The sequence below is a fragment of the Typha latifolia genome, chromosome 1 (assembly GCF_019914945.1).
Source record: "Typha latifolia isolate L0001 chromosome 1, TyphaL0001v2, whole genome shotgun sequence".
Taxonomy (NCBI): domain Eukaryota; kingdom Viridiplantae; phylum Streptophyta; class Magnoliopsida; order Poales; family Typhaceae; genus Typha; species Typha latifolia.
This window is the reverse complement of record NC_133086.1, coordinates 17,248,756-17,260,604: the sequence shown is the minus strand read 5'-3', so window position 1 is coordinate 17,260,604 and position 11,849 is coordinate 17,248,756. Positions and strand designations below refer to the sequence as shown.

The following is an 11,849-nucleotide window of genomic DNA, read 5'->3' as shown; positions in this document are numbered from 1 at the left end:
TGCCCACGTCCAGTTATGAATGGACTAAAATGCCCTTAGATCTTAGGTTTATATACGCGAGATACCCATAATAGAATATCCTTGAATTCGAAACGGGTTATACACGTATATATCTGTTATTTAAAATATAATATCTTAGGATAACCACAGTCGTAGTAGAAGCGCACCCAATTTGTAGTATGATTTCGAGCGCTAGTTAAGTGCACTTCATGAAAGAAATTAATATAGATTATATCTTTTATGTGCTTTCTTTGGCTGTTGTGATTTATAGTTTGACTCATAATTTTAGGAGATGTTAGCCTATATATTTAATTTATATATTAATACGAATTAGCCCGTGTAATACCTAAAAGCTCTCTCTCTATATATATATATATCACTCATTTAATTCAAATTCCATTTTAAAATCTATTTCAATTTATTATGCGCAAATAAGAATGTTAGTTAAATCTGTCGCAAGCTTTCTCTCTATTTAATTTTTTTTTATATATATACACATTGCAGATCAGCTTGGTGTTAGTGGTGATAACCAACGGTGGCATTAGTGGTATTTTGCTACAGTTCTTCTTAATGTTTTGCAGGGTGTGCATGGTTTAATCTAATGAAGCAATTGAACATTGGGTTAATCTATATACCTTATAATAATTTTTTCTTATGCCCTTTGAGTTTAACACAATGTTTTTATCTACTTCGTTGTAGAAGATTATTAAGTTGCAAGGTTTATTCAAAAGCTATCGCCCTGCTTTTTTTTAATGTTTCAAGCTTATAGTAATTTTAATAAAAATCAATAAAATTCTTCACCTAGGGGATTATATATATATATATATATTGTAAAAAGAAATCTAAGTGATTTACGATACCATCCTTCTCTACCAGCTTACGATAAATAACGTAATGCTAACACTGGTTGTTGTGTAGAATTTTTCAACCGGCAACGTCAGTAGTAAAAATTCTTCCAAAATTATTTATAAGCAAGATTAATCGATAACTTCTCAACAGTCCATACACATACACATACACATACACATACACGAGTGTTTGTCAACAATGCTTATTCTTCACTAATTAAACGTGAGATGGGAAAGCATTTGCTCTCTCTCTCTCTCTCTCTCATATAGCCAACAAAAGCAACGTTAATTACGTTATTTGACGAAATTAGAAGTCAATGCAATCCTTGAAAGGTCATCCACCACCGTTAACCAACGGGAAGGAAACGGCCAACTGCCGGAGGAATCGCCTGGCCGCAGCCACCCTGCTCATTAATTCGCTATCCTTTTTTTAGTACCACTGCTCGTCAACTACCTTCTACGAAGTACCCCTCGAATCGGCGCTATTAATGTTAAATATTTATTGGCATCTTTAATTGAAAGGCTCGAAGGCTGAAGCTGTAAAATAGCACATTATAATTTTTTGAAAGTAATTATTCCCTTCACCAGCCAACAAAACTAGCGTTGACGGTGGGCTCCACTTCTATGATGTACAACCAAATTAGAAAAGGTTGTATTAAAAGAACAAAAAGTAAATATATGGTAGAAAAGATACGGAAAAAATACAGAATGAGGTTCGCCGTAGAGTTTAATATAGTGATATAGTGTAAAATTAAACTCGACTACTCTCTCGGATTGATTTTATGAAGTAATCTTTGTGAAACAATTACGGAAATATATAAAAAGAACACCATACAACTTTTATTTAGTATTAATACCTTATCATATAAATGTTTATTATTGACAACTATATTTAATATAGGTGAGCAATTTTTTCATATCCTCCTTATCTAATTACTTCGTATCTATTTATCTTTTTAAAAATAAAATGAGATCTAATGATTTGACATATTTTAAGAGTATAATAGGAACACTAAAAAACTTTTACAATAAATGGTTCAACAGGTGATTATTTATTTTTTTAATTATAATTTTAGTTTAAAAATAACTATATATTTTGCATGTATATTCTTTAAAAAAAAATATTAATTTTTAATTAACTTATATATATATCTCTTATTAATTTGAGATTTGATTTAAACTAAAAATTGATAACATATAAAGATAGATAATTAAATTTAAATTAAACTCTATCTGCTCATTTAGATTAAACTCTATCTGCTCATTTAAATTGAACTCTATCTCATAGAGATAAAGAATCAAATTTAAATTGAACTCTATCTCCTAGTATTAAACAATATTCTATTTTAGAAATAATATAATATTTTATATTCCGAGCTGTTGGTGGTTTTTTTGACAAAAGTAAAAAAAAAAAAAGGTTGCAAATAATAAATATTCGATGGCGGAAGATCTAATCGTGGCCGTCCATCACATCGCTCCCATTATTTATATCCACCCCTCCTCCGCCCGTTTCTCCTCGGCAGGTGCAGTTTTCCCCCAAATTTATTCAACAACAATCTGCCCTGCCTTCACCCCGATCCACCTCTAGTCTTCAACAACAAAGTCTCTAATTTTTGTTCGCAGTACCAAATAGATCTTGACCCAATCGATCCCATCGCGATGCGAGATCTAGAAGACGAGCTCCTCCCCTCCACGCCAGGGAAGGTGAAGATGGATCGCTCTTACCCGATCAATCGCCACTTCTTCCACCGCTGCTTCGCCTCAACCAGCACCCTCTTCCTATGGGCCCTCTTCCTCATCGCCCTCACCGCCTCTTACCTCAGCTTCCAATCCTTCGTCGATACGTCATCCCGCTACTTATCGGCCACGTGGGGCGGCCGCCACTGGGAGCAGCGGATCCTCTCCTCCGCCCGCCCCACCCGGCCCAACGGCATCTCTGTCCTCGTCACTGGCGCCGCCGGCTTCGTCGGCAGCCACGTGTCCCTCGCACTCCGCAAGCGCGGCGACGGGGTCGTCGGCCTCGACAACTTCAACGCCTACTATGATCCCTCCCTCAAGCGGGCGCGCGAGGCCCATCTCGCCGCCAACGGCGTCTTCATCGTCGAGGGCGACATCAACGACGCTCGCCTCTTAGACCGGCTCCTCGACCTCGCGCGCTTCTCGCACGTGCTCCATCTCGCCGCCCAGGCCGGGGTCCGCTACGCGATCCAGAACCCGGCCTCCTACGTCCACAGCAACATTGCCGGTCTCGTGACGCTGCTCGAGGCCTGCAAGTCCGCTAACCCGCAACCCGCCATCGTCTGGGCCTCCTCCTCCTCCGTCTACGGGCTCAACGACAAGGTCCCCTTTTCGGAGTCGGATCGCACCGACCGACCCGCTTCACTCTACGCCGCGACCAAGAAGGCCGGCGAGGAGATCACCCACACCTACAACCACATTTACGGGCTCTCCATAACGGGCCTACGGTTCTTTACCGTGTACGGCCCATGGGGCCGGCCGGATATGGCCTACTTCTCCTTTACCACCAACATCCTCCAAGGTAAGGCCATCACCGTCTACCGTGGGAAGGACCACGTGGACCTCGCACGTGACTTCACCTACGTCGACGACATCGTCAACGGGTGCATTCGGTCGTTGGATACGGCTCAAAAGAGCACCGGTAGCGGGGGCAAGAAACGTGGGCCGGCTCAGTACAGGATCTACAACTTGGGCAACACCTCTCCGGTGACCGTACCCAAGCTGGTGTCGATACTGGAGAAGCACCTCAAGGTGAGGGCCAAGAAGCACGTGGTGGAGATGCCCGGTAACGGTGACGTGGCGTTCACGCACGCGAACATCAGCTTGGCCAGGGCCGAGCTGGGCTACAAGCCCACCACGAATCTCGAGGCGGGGCTGAAGAAGTTTGTTAAGTGGTACCTCTCGTACTATGGTTACAGCGGGAGAAGGAATTTATGATTTTCCTTTTCTTTTTTCCTTTTTTCTTCTTCTCCTTTTAGGGATTCATTTGTTAATTTTGTGATGGAACACTTTAAAAGATTCTTTTTGGGGGCATTTTATCTGCTGTCAATATACGAGTGGCGCCAGCTGGAACACCGATTTCACTGTTGGAATGGGGCCAGCTGCGCGAAACGGGCTCAGCGGCTCAAATGGCGCCACGTCCTTTCGCTTTAGTGTGGCGGATTCTTGTTGGGAGATGGAAGCATAGGAAAGTTTAATGGTCCAGCGCCATGTGGACGTCCACGTGATCTCGAGTCTTGACCTCTTTTTGGACCATTCGAGGAAAGGGGTGCCGACGTTTCACTGGACTGCCTAGTCTGTAATTTGGTCTCCTTATTAATAAACTAATTGGCGCGTAGCCAAATCTTTTCTTTTATGATTGTTTATAAATTTGCAATATTAATTCTGTCGGTGGGCAAGTTGCACCTATCAAAATATTGGCCCACTAGAATGAAGGGGATGTATGTGGGTGGACCAAGGGCTAAGGATTCCTGTGATGCATGTGAAATTATTGAGTATGCCTGCTTTCCCATGATAGAGAGAGATGAGCGATGTCTTGTTACATGTAACATGGGATGCTATCGTTGGACTTCAATTAGCTTTCGTTATGTATATATAATTCTAATTGTACCACTAGTTACTTTGCACCGTAAGTAACGAGTTTTATATTTCCCTTGAATATTTTTTTATCCCTGTTTGCTTGTTTTCTCATCAACATCTTGTTCTGGATTATTACATAGTACAAGATCAACTCATCTCTACATGCTTTGCCAGCTACGGCGCCATCAATGAGTTTAACTTGTAAGGCAAACTTATATTTTGGTTCCTAACTTAAATCTCTGCTTAGCTATCAAATATCTTATCTTCCGCATAGATCGATATAGTACCTTCCATATCTGGCCTATATATGATAAGCTATGTTTGAGAGAAGCACTGATCAGATTCTATGATGTACAGGTATAGTTTGTACTGGAGAAAACGATAAATTCTTAGTAAGTTTCCAGGGAGGGAAAACCCAACGGAATTAAAACATCTATAAACCATACGGTCCATGTCATAGTAATCATTATTCACCATCTCATTATTTATTTATAGGAATACATATAGATGATGGTCCACGTAAAATAGTTAAATTTATAAGCATCTACTTGCCATGACCACTACCATAGCCATGACCTTCTCCATAACCTGAACCAGAGCCATCACCAGATCCAGAACCCGAGCCATAACCTTCACCGTAGCCTTCACCATGACCAGAACCTGAGCCTGAACCTTGGCCATGGCCCGAGCCCGAACCGGAACCAGCACCTGAACCTGCATGCGAGCCAGCACCTGAGCCTGCTGATGAGCCAGCACTCGAGCCAGCGGACGAGCCAGCTCCAGAACCTGAACCCGAGCCAGAGCCAGAACCAGAGCCCGAGCCCGAGCCCGAGCCCGAGCCTGAGCCTGAGCCTGAGCCTGATCCTGAGCCCGAGCCCGAGCCCGAGCCCGAGCCAGAGGCACTGCCTCCTCCTAAACCAATACCGACTCCTGCACCAACTCCAACACCAACACCACCACCTAAATCGACACCAAGGTCTTTCCTAGAGACCCGGCTCTCGGCTACCAGAAAACATGAAACAATGGCTATAGTGCAAAGGACTACAACCTTCATGCAAGACATATTGTGGAACTAATAATATAAATAAGGTGTTCTACTCTCTCTTTGAGGTATGTCAAGCTATGTCATATCTGAACTATAAGCGAGTTGCAAATTTATAGGCTACAAAGATGAGTTACGATTGAGTGTTCAAGCTAGTGAGAGGAATTGACTCGTCAGTTTCGAAACTATAATGAGATCCGCGTGGCAGCAAACTTGTGGATATTGTTGCATTTGCTCTTTAGTGGAGCTAGCAATTGATTGTGGAGACTATTTTCGCATGACAAAATGGTGGCCGTTTTCCCACCTTAAGTCAACCCACTAAGATTAGAGGCAGTAGATAATGTGTTAATCCACATGGTTAATTAGGGTTTCCAGTGAATGGCTATCTATGAAGACATTTAGAAGTGGGAAACTTCTAGATTCCGTGAGACCAAAAGGTTAACTATTCCATCTTATGCATGCAGCCACGCGCAAAATCTTAAGCGTTAGGTGAACCAAGTACACGTTCGATACAGCAAGTTTGCAGTCTACACGTGCCAAGCCCATGTAGTTATCTTCTCAACTATTACTCATGATCTAGTGCGCATGGACGTGGCAGTGATTGGCTTTCTTTTTTTCTTTTTCTTTTTTTCTCGAGTGAAGACGCAGTGATTGTGGATTCATGCAAAACCCACTAAGTTATGTGCCACAATTCTTGGCCACAAATTATAGTACACCTACATCTGCTTTCGGCTTAGGATTAGTTCATTCTCTCACTCCATTTTCACATGCACATTGGTGGCTCCTAGGTTTTTAGGTGGGGATTACAGCCTATAAATACCTCTCTCCGTTACCACTACACTCACTACCAAAACTAACAACTTGTAATCATAGCAAGAGGAAGAAGTTGTAGAGATGGCAAGCAAGAAGGGTTGCGTTGTAGCAGTAGTACTTCTTTTTTCCTTGTCCTTGGCCTTTGAGACCATTGAGAGTCGCCCGGCCAGGAAAGACCTAGGCCTCGGTTTGGGACTTGGGCTCGGCCTCGGGCTCGGGCTAGGAGAAGGAGGCTCGGCATCGGGTTCCGGTTCGGGTTCAGGTTCCGCCTCGGGAGCCGGTTCTGCGTCCGGGTCTGGTTCGGCGTCGGCGTCCGGTTCCGGATCAGGTTCCGGTTCATACGCTGGGTCTAACGCTGGATCATACGCTGGCTCGGGTGGGTCAGGTGCAGGATCGTCAGCTGGGTCCGGCGCTGGTTCCGGTTCCGGTTCTGGTTCGGGTCAAGGGAGTGGACGTGGTTCCGGCTCAGGATCTGGGTATGGTGAGGGCCGGGGCGAGGGTCGTGGTTCCTGGAGCGGATCCGGATCGGGTTATGGCGAGGGATATGGGTCTGGTTCCGGATCTGGTTCGGGTGGACGCCACTGATCGATCGAGAAGTCGTTTATTTACGTGGATGTTAGAAGAATAAAAGGGTGATGAAAGCCTTTGTATCTGTTGTTGTCCATGTTCGTTTTCTTTCGCGTGTGCTTCTTCTGTTCTCTTCTCCTCTCCTGGTGGTGTATGCTTGCTCATCTTGAGTTATGTATTATTGAGTGAAATAAGTTATATATATCATGGTCATGTTCTTTTCATCTCTTTGTTTAGCTGTACGTGTCTACTTTTGCATGGTTATAGTCTTATTTGGTGATCATAATACTGCTCTTGAGTAATAATAATACATCTTAAACACATGAAGACCACTTTATAGCGTTTCTTTGCGATAATGTGCATGCTTCTCGTTTGACTCCTGACATTCTAACCAAATGCTTCTCGTTCAACTCCTTAAGTTATACACCAACTTATAACTCCAAATAATATTATGAAAAAATTATTTGGCAGTGATTTGGTGATTTAGCTCTATTTGATTAATGGCTTGGCAGTCCGGTTAGCTTGGAGGAACAACTCGGTAGTTCAACGACTTTGAGCAAATATCAACATCGTTTGATTCAGAGCAATTATTCAGCGACGTATATGACTTGAAACCTAGACTAAACGATAAAAAACTCCATGGAGCCCAAGTATTGCTGTATCTAGAGAGGATTAGGCCCCCGCAGAGTTATTACAGCAACATTTACCAATCTATATTTAATCTTTGAGCTCATGAATAATAAAAAAAGAAGAACTCCCTACATTGTATAATTCTTAGTTCATTTTGATCCAAGCTTTATCAGGCCCAAGACCAATCAAAGCCCTTAATTCTGGTGGGCCCGATAAGCCCATAGAACACCAATAAAAAGATGAAAGAAAGAGAACGTAGTCTTCTATTCCACCAACCCGGCCCATATCCTCGCATCGCAACTTGGAACTTCGGAGTCTTCTTTACTTAATAATGTTTATTTGTTTTCCTCCCAATCTAATTGTGTGGAAACCGGAAAGCGTTGGGCTAGAGAGCGCATCTCACGATGGCGGAGGTAAGCGGCGTAGTCCCTTCTATATTATATTTCGGTCTCTCTTATTTCCTCGATTAGATCGGGCTACTGGCGGTCTTTTATCGATTCCTGTTCTTATTCGATACGGCTGTGGCGGCGTGAATCTCATCGCGTAATTAGTTGCGAGAGGATTAGGGTTGTTTGATTCAGAAAGAAAAAATTGGTGCATATTGATAAAATTGCTTCCTTGATCCGCTTCTATTCTTCTCTGTTCATATGATCCGGTGCTCGTTTCGAGTAATAGATGTTTGGAGTTTGTAATAGGAATCCTATGAGTTGGGCAATGTGTATATTAGTTTTATAGCAACACGTATCCATGATTAGATGGGGTAAAAGTACAAATCTTGGATGCTTATATTTACGACGGACATCTGATAGATGAAAAAATCCAACACTGGCTTCTGAATTGATAGGCTACCCAATTCTTAGTGATATTCACACTATTTCAGCAGCTCTGAAACTCTCTATTTTTTCATGGCCAAATTAATTGAACAGTGAACAAATGATCTTATTGAAATGAATAAGATAACAACTTCCCCTTCAAAATGCTGAACTTAGAAAAGTTAACTCATGTGCATGACTGAATACAGAATTCCATTTACAGGTCAGATTTTAGACATATACTATATACTTTACAATCTCAGAAATTGGTCTGCACAGGATTAGTCATTTATCATATTAAATGTTAAATAAGCAAGTTCCTGAATGATGGAACTTGTCAGAATTATCCTACTGGATGAAAATTAACCTGTAATAACTATATTTAATCAGCTAATATTTCATATACTTTTAGATATTTCTTTTTTTTCTTTTCTGACTAGCTTTTGTTATTGCATTTCCATCATTTGTGCTCATCTATCAGATTGAGTTGAAAACAGCACCAGCTGACTTCCGCTTTCCTACTACAAATCAAACCAGGCACTGTTTCACTCGCTATATTGAGTTTCACAGGTATGGATGTATATTAACTCTGAATTTTGATATACAAATGTCATGGTTACTTTATTTATCCTGATTTATCCATCTTTTAGTGGAATACTCAGTTTGAACTCACAAATTACTTAGCGTGTGCTAATGTAGGTGTCTGAACACTAAAGGCGAAGAGTCTGAAGATTGTCAGAAATTTGCCAAATACTATCGTTCTTTATGCCCTGGGGAATGGGTGAGTTCTGTTTGTTTTGTAGATCATTTGGTTTTAGGCTATTTTTCTTCTAATTGTGATAACTTGTGGTCAATATGTCAGCATGTTTACTTCATCATTTTTGAGAAGCCTTTCTTCACTTGCAACCTGGTCTAGGTCCACAAGTTGTATATTTTGGTTTGGAGTTAGAGGAAGAGGAGATGGGTCATGGGGTTGGTTCTAAACTTCCAATGAAGATAAAATCTCTAGATTGCTACCTATACAAGTAAGCATGAATTGAATATATAGTTGCAGGAACTAAAGACTGAGCAATGTCAAGTATTCGATATGTATGGTGATGCTAGATAATATCAGATTAGCTAATTAATCAATTTCTGCTACTATTTTTTTGAAGAAAGTTTATTTGTGCTACTATAGAATATTAGAATAACAGAAACTTGGAACTTGAACATCTAGCCTGATGGCCATCCTACTATAAGATTACATATGTTATTATGCCATGTTCAAGATTATTGAAATGTTCCTTTTAGTATTGAATTTTTCTTTCATTGAAAAATTATGATTCTTGTTATTGGCTTCTTAAGTAGAGACCAGAGAGAACTAGTCTAAAATGCTAGGATGCTCCTGTTGGATGAAGTGCCCTTTTTTTTTTATCTTGATGTAATGCAATTTACTGCACAGTTTAGATCTATTATATAGCTGTACTAACACATAGCACGCATGCAAACTTTCCACCTGATTTGGATCCCAATGATTTTAGATTTGTTTAAAACCATCTTGGTGTTAGATTATAGAAATTTTAGTTACGTTAAGATTTCAAGTTGCTTACTTTTCTCAGTACGGATCTGTTTTAATCTGCGCGAGGACCTATAAGTAGGCTTTTTAAATCTTCTTATAATGAAATATTGGGGGTTTTATGGTCCTATAATCAAGGACTGCAAATTATCCCTACTCTTCTCTCTGAACTTTTCTGCACTCTCTTTTTTCTGATTTATAACTTACTCGCCAGTAAGTTCTGTACAACAATCTCTCATTGTGTTTAAGTTCCAAGAAGGTAGTCCACTAAACATATATGAATACATACATATTCGTGATGTTATATGTATGTGGCAAAGTATAGGAGCGAATGTGGTCCATTAGGGATTTCGGAGAATTATCGTTCACTTTATTAACCTATATTTTTATAAGTTAAGATTAAATGAACATTTGTTGTGAACTTGGCCGTGCAGGTGCATTTTCATCCTTCACTAGATTAGATTGGATCTCTTTTAGTTCTTTATGATCTAGCTCTCCACTAGATATTGCACATCTTTACTAACTATTACTGTGGGATACTGAAGAAACTTTGAATTGGTAAATGCAAATTGGCCATTATTAATTATTGGAACCTATTGGTGTATCATCATATTTCTTATTAAGCTATTGAAATCATAGTGTACTGTAAGAATGTGAATAGAAGGCATTTTAGATTTGGGGTAAAACTGACAAGACGATGAAGGGAAAGACAACAACAACAACAGTCTGAGATTTATGTCCTAATTAGATTTTGTTAGTACATGCATTTTTTTCTTCGTTTAGCTCTATAAGCTTATTTTCCTGCATTAGCAAAAGGAAGAATTTGCTTGCAGTGAGGATATAAATTGTTCATCATCTTGAAAGATGTGATCTTCCCTTCAGATTTTATCTAAAGTATAAAACAATGAGTAAGATGTGTTATCATTTATGCCTCAGCTAATGTTTATTAGAATCTGAAATTAGAACCCATTTTGTTTTCTTTCATTAACCCTATATGTGACTTCAATGTGATGATTTTTCAGTTAAACTCTAGGTTGTACGATGTTTTTATCATTCTATTGCCAGTTATTTGTATATGCTTCTCTTTTTTCACTTTAGGCATTAGCGATCAGGTATCAGGTACACAAGGAGAATGGCATTTCAATATTTCCCAATCTTGTTTCTTTCATCTCTCATTATCACCAATTAGAAGATCTGTTTGTTAGTCTTTCAATCCTTTACTAACCTCTTTTTAATTTGTTGACCCAGATTGAGAAATGGAATGAACAGAGGGAGAATGGCAGTTTCGCGGGCCCCCTCTAATTGCATAATGTTTTCGCACTGCTTTCTGGTCCAACAATGTGATTTAGTAATGCATGGAGTTCCTGCGTCTGATACTCTGGAACTGTTAATTTGTGATGCTTTTATTCTAGGGTGCTCAAATAATGAGACCAAAGATGTGGCAATTATGTGATCATCTTTAAACCTATTCTTGTGAACTTCACTATTCTCATACTGCCGATGTTTGTTGATCGAATCCCAACTCCTTTTGCTGTCAGAAGTTGAATTCGTCTCTACCTAACGAGAGACTTTCGTGTGTATCCAACACATGGAATGTGGGGGGATATATTGCGTGTCTTTATAACCCATACAGCCCCCATACTTGAGTCGTACTCTAACCGCGGATATATTTTGCAGAAAGAGCTGAGTCATGAGGCATGCAGGTTCCCACTTCCCACCACCACCCACCACTTGGTTGGTGGAGAATATCTTAATAAGCGTATGAAAGAAAGGAACAAGGAGATGATATTTTAGTGACTTGGGAACCCCTTTGATCTCTCTATGAAAAGGAAAATTGGGCTATGGGCTGTGGTCCAGTCCAGGCCAGGTAACTCAATCAGGTACATGCATGATTCACCTCCATGATTCGAATGCAAAGTATTCGCATCTCAATCCAACACTTAAACGAGTTGGGTTTGGGTATATTGGAAATGTAAGATGACGAA

General features: G+C 40.5%; 3 protein-coding genes across 3 annotated transcripts; all 3 read left to right on the top strand.

Moving 5' to 3' along the window:
• The first annotated feature begins 2,060 nt into the window (after window positions 1-2,060).
• Window positions 2,061-4,221, top strand: LOC140791959 (UDP-glucuronate 4-epimerase 1-like). The gene has a single exon (XM_073142696.1). The coding sequence runs from the start codon at window positions 2,508-2,510 to the stop codon at window positions 3,801-3,803; it is 1,296 nt and encodes a 431-aa protein (XP_072998797.1). The 5' UTR covers window positions 2,061-2,507; the 3' UTR covers window positions 3,804-4,221.
• Window positions 4,222-6,320: 2,099 nt separating this feature from the next.
• Window positions 6,321-7,091, top strand: LOC140785109 (uncharacterized). The gene has a single exon (XM_073132887.1). The coding sequence runs from the start codon at window positions 6,382-6,384 to the stop codon at window positions 6,883-6,885; it is 504 nt and encodes a 167-aa protein (XP_072988988.1). The 5' UTR covers window positions 6,321-6,381; the 3' UTR covers window positions 6,886-7,091.
• Window positions 7,092-7,775: 684 nt separating this feature from the next.
• LOC140780508 (cytochrome c oxidase subunit 6b-2) lies at window positions 7,776-11,386 on the top strand. The gene is made up of 4 exons (XM_073126118.1): window positions 7,776-7,910; window positions 8,791-8,879; window positions 9,009-9,090; window positions 11,113-11,386. The coding sequence occupies exons 1-4, from the start codon at window positions 7,902-7,904 to the stop codon at window positions 11,164-11,166; spliced, it is 234 nt and encodes a 77-aa protein (XP_072982219.1). The 5' UTR covers window positions 7,776-7,901; the 3' UTR covers window positions 11,167-11,386.
• The last annotated feature ends 463 nt before the right edge of the window (window positions 11,387-11,849 follow it).